Source organism: Morone saxatilis, unplaced genomic scaffold (genome assembly GCF_004916995.1).
Source record: "Morone saxatilis isolate NCDOM2014 unplaced genomic scaffold, NCSU_SB_2.0 Contig5, whole genome shotgun sequence".
Lineage (NCBI taxonomy): Eukaryota > Metazoa > Chordata > Actinopteri > Moronidae > Morone > Morone saxatilis.
Window position 1 is genome coordinate 323,047 of NW_023340095.1, and position 4,030 is coordinate 327,076.

General features: G+C 36.8%; 1 protein-coding gene across 1 annotated transcript; it reads right to left on the bottom strand.

Annotated features, from left to right (window-relative positions):
- Nucleotides 1-1,923: 1,923 nt before the first annotated feature.
- LOC118339067 (olfactory receptor 4S2-like) lies at nt 1,924-2,715 on the bottom strand. Its single transcript, XM_035676599.1, is given in 1 exon segment — nt 1,924-2,715. A coding segment is annotated over 1 exon segment (792 nt).
- Nucleotides 2,716-4,030: the final 1,315 nt, after the last annotated feature.

A 4,030-nucleotide genomic window follows, 5' to 3' on the forward strand; every position in this document is an offset into this window, starting at 1 on the left:
GTGTGTATTTCAGCCTGTGTGTGTGTGTAAGAATAAAAAAGAGCGAAAAAAAGAATTTCCCCAATAGGGGATTAATAAAGTATATATCTTCTTCTTCTTCTTCTTCTTCTATCTACCATGAGCAAGACCTTGGCGACGTGGCGTGTACAGTTACAAATGAAAGTCCTGTATTCAAAATCTTACTTGAGTAAAAGTACAAAAATATTAGCATAAAAATATATTTAAAGATCCAGTGTGTAACATTCAGGAGGATATATTGGCACAAATGGAATTAAAATATTCATTAGTATGTTTTCATTAAGTGTATTCACTGAAAATTAGGAATCGTTGTGTTTTTGTTACCTTAGATTAGAATGAGCTGTTATTTACAAATGCTACCAGTCGCTTTCCATGGAGTCCGCCATGTTGAACCACCATGTTACTACAGTAGTCCAGAACGGACAAACCAAACACTGGATCTCAATAGGGCCTTTGCATTTTTTGTGAGTTTTACAGCCACTGTAGTTTCTCCTGCACACTTCACAGCCTGTTCTTATTCCCAGGTTGTCAAATATATACATGAATGTTGTTCAGTTAGTTGCAATCTGCACCTTTATTGCTAGATGTCACTAAATCCTACTCACTGGTCCTTTAAAGGACTAAAAGTAAAAGTGCAAAATGGCCCATTTTAGAATAATGTATATGAATGAATTATAATTGCTGCTTTGTCCAGAAATGTAATGTTGCCACTGGCAAAGCTGGAACACATGTTAATGACTTTATACTGCTGGGTAGCGTCATTTACAACAATTCATCATAATTTATTACTTGATTTATATTTTGTGTTAATAATGTGAATCTGTAAAGTAACTAAAGTAATCAAATCTAGTGTATATAAAGTGAATAAAGTAGCATAAAATGGAAATTCTCCATGTAAATAACATGGAACAAGTACATCAAAATTGTACATATAATACTTGACTAAACGTACTTAGAATTAGAAAATGGTTATTCTAATGTATTTACTCAAATTTTCATTTTCACTGCAAATGTACATCATCTCCAAATACTGGTTATCGTTTTTCTTGATTATTAATAATTGGTATTGGTAATTGGTAATAATTGGCCTTGAAAAACACATATTGCTTAACCTCTAATAATCTATTTTAATCTGACCATACAGCTTTAGTGTGGTACATTCCAAAAAACATTTATCACACTTGATACCATGTAGCTTATCTTTTTATAGGAATATGAAAATGTAAATAACAGTTGTAAGGACATCAAGCCAATGAAATGTTGAGTTTTACAAATCACAATTACATAATCTAACATTGGCCATCAGCGCTAGGTAAAATTTTTTTAAATCAAATTGAATCAGGACTTTAATATAAAAAGTCACATCTTATTGCTCCAAATCTAATTTGAAGAAGGATGAAAACCTAAATATAGAATTTCATAATGCTGCCAGTTTTAAGAGTATGCTGATACCTTGTGAAACCTGAAGAAACCAAAGGGTTAATCGTTAAACTTTACAATATAGTTTATTAATTTAAAAAATTGAAAAACATAACATGGGGCTGCATTTTCATATGCTTATTGGGATTGCTGGGATAGGACTTTGACATACATCAAATAAAATACTCGATTCATGTAGTAATGGTATTTAAATAACTTAATTGAAAATAAATTACTAATTTCAAATTATTATTTAATTGTTGAAGAGAACTTTCTCTTTCTATCCATGCTGACAAACTCCATAAAATTGAATATGTTGAAAAATGATGTTTGTTAAGACACACCTGATTATATTATATTGATATAATTTATCAAAAAATCAAAAGCTTACCAGTGCTTGAGCAGCATTTCTGGCTTTTCTGAATTCGGGACGTGAGACAGGGGTCCCTAGGATATACCTGACCCTTTTCGTTTTGCCTGAATAAATTATGTTTTTGTAGAAATCTGACAGAGTTGTCTCTGATTCGATTTGTCTGAACAGAACATCCTCTTCAAGTGTTTAGAAATTTCTTTCATTTTTAGTCCATATATTATTGGATTAAAGAGAGGATTATACAAAACCACTTGTAAAGTCATTATTAAACGTACTATTTTTGGAAAATCAAACTCTAGTCGAGCTACAATAACATCATATGCACACAAACATGAGAAGTTCATCAAAACGATCAAGTGTGGTAAACAGGTCTGTGCAGCTTTTCTCCTGACTTCTCTACAACTTCTATAGGTTATTATAAGTATCCTGGTGTATGTGAAGAGTATGAAAAGCACAGGGAAAAATGCAACATTTAACAAAATAACCACACCTTAAACAGATATCAGCCTGGAGCTCACACAATAAAGTTTGAAAACTGAGTTGTTGCAAAAAATTCCTTTTAAAGTAAAGTTACAGAGATTTCTATTAGCACCCAGTGCAACTGAAGCCACAACATGAACCGCAGGCAGAAGCCAAGCCAGACCTAGGCAAATATTGACAGTTGTTTTGTTCATTATAGTTGGATATTGCAGTGGTTTACATATAGACACATATCTGTCATAGGCCATGGCTGCCAGCAGTAAGAAATCTGAACCACCTGAAGAGTAAAATATAAAATACTGAAAGAGACAGGCTGAATATGATATCATCTGTTTTTCAGATAAAAGGTCAATCAAAAGCTTTGGGTAGATAGCAGTGCTGAAAAGAACAGAGTTGACTGACAGAGCTGCAATGAAAATGTACATAGGATACACAGTGTAGGGCTCAGATGGAGTGTTTTTTGGTGAATCCGCATAAGATACAGCAATAGTAGCAATTAAGCCTGCAGATTCCGGCGCCATTAGGAAACTATCCAAGCGGCGTCGGGGAAAAATACAAATATCTGTATTGTCCACTTCCAACATACCATCAAGAAGTTAGCGGGTATGTTACTTCAGGACGCATTCATCATGCCATGCGAAGAATCGGTCACACCAACGTACAACCTACATTACAATACACAGTAACCACCGCCTCACAATAAACACAGTGAAAAAGTCTTGCAATTGATTTAGAAACACGTATTTGAGTGTCTGTCGGCATTTAATACCTGACGAGAAACGCATTAAGTCCATTCCATATCTGAGAAAGTGAACCATTTGAGTCATAGGGAAGATTTTATGAGAATTCTCCTCCACCTCCATGGATCCCATTAACTCATCCCACAAATACACGCTATGTGAACAACTTAATAAACCTCTGAGGCTGAATCACGGTTTTAGAACGTTTTGTTTACAATGAGCGTAGGCACCTGAAAATGGGCACCAATACCATCGCCAACGTACCCCCCAAGCACACGTGAATATTCGCTGCGCAATGAGGTCACCTCTCTAACTGCTTATCTAAATTCACGCAACCCTTCTGGGTCGAGCTCATGGCCATACCTCACCGACTGAGGTCACGAGTATCGACGCACACACGCGCGCTATGACAATAAACCAGCTGCCGTGAAGCAAACGTTGTTTCTCAAAAATAAATAACTTTCCGAATTGCATGCCACTTGCAAATCGTCAAAGCTTCTTTCCTCTCATTCATCCGAACTGTGTACAGGCCAATGTCTTTGGTAAGAGCCACTCCTACACACCAACATACCGTGGCTGTGATCCTCTATGCTACCCAGCACCTAAATCACCGGTTCTTGTTTGTTTACGTGGCTGGTAACCGATACCTGGCCAAAGCAATCACCACCAACTCCAACCCTGAATGCTGACCTAGTTTACCCCCACGCAAACAGAACGTCCGGGGCTACGGAAAGTATCTCAGACCCTTATCACAATCGCTCTTCACTCTTCTCGTTTCATTGCAGCCATTTGGCTAGAAATCCCAAAAAAGTTCATTGTATTCTTCCCATTCTAATGTAACCAGCAGCCCGGCGCGCACGACACCCATCTTCGACCGCAATTTCTTTTGCAAAATTTATTAAAAAAGAAACGACTCGAAATATCCACCATGGTCATCCCCCCAAGCTACTTCAGACCCTTGTGCTCGTGCGACACTCCATGCAACGATTCGCTCACAGCT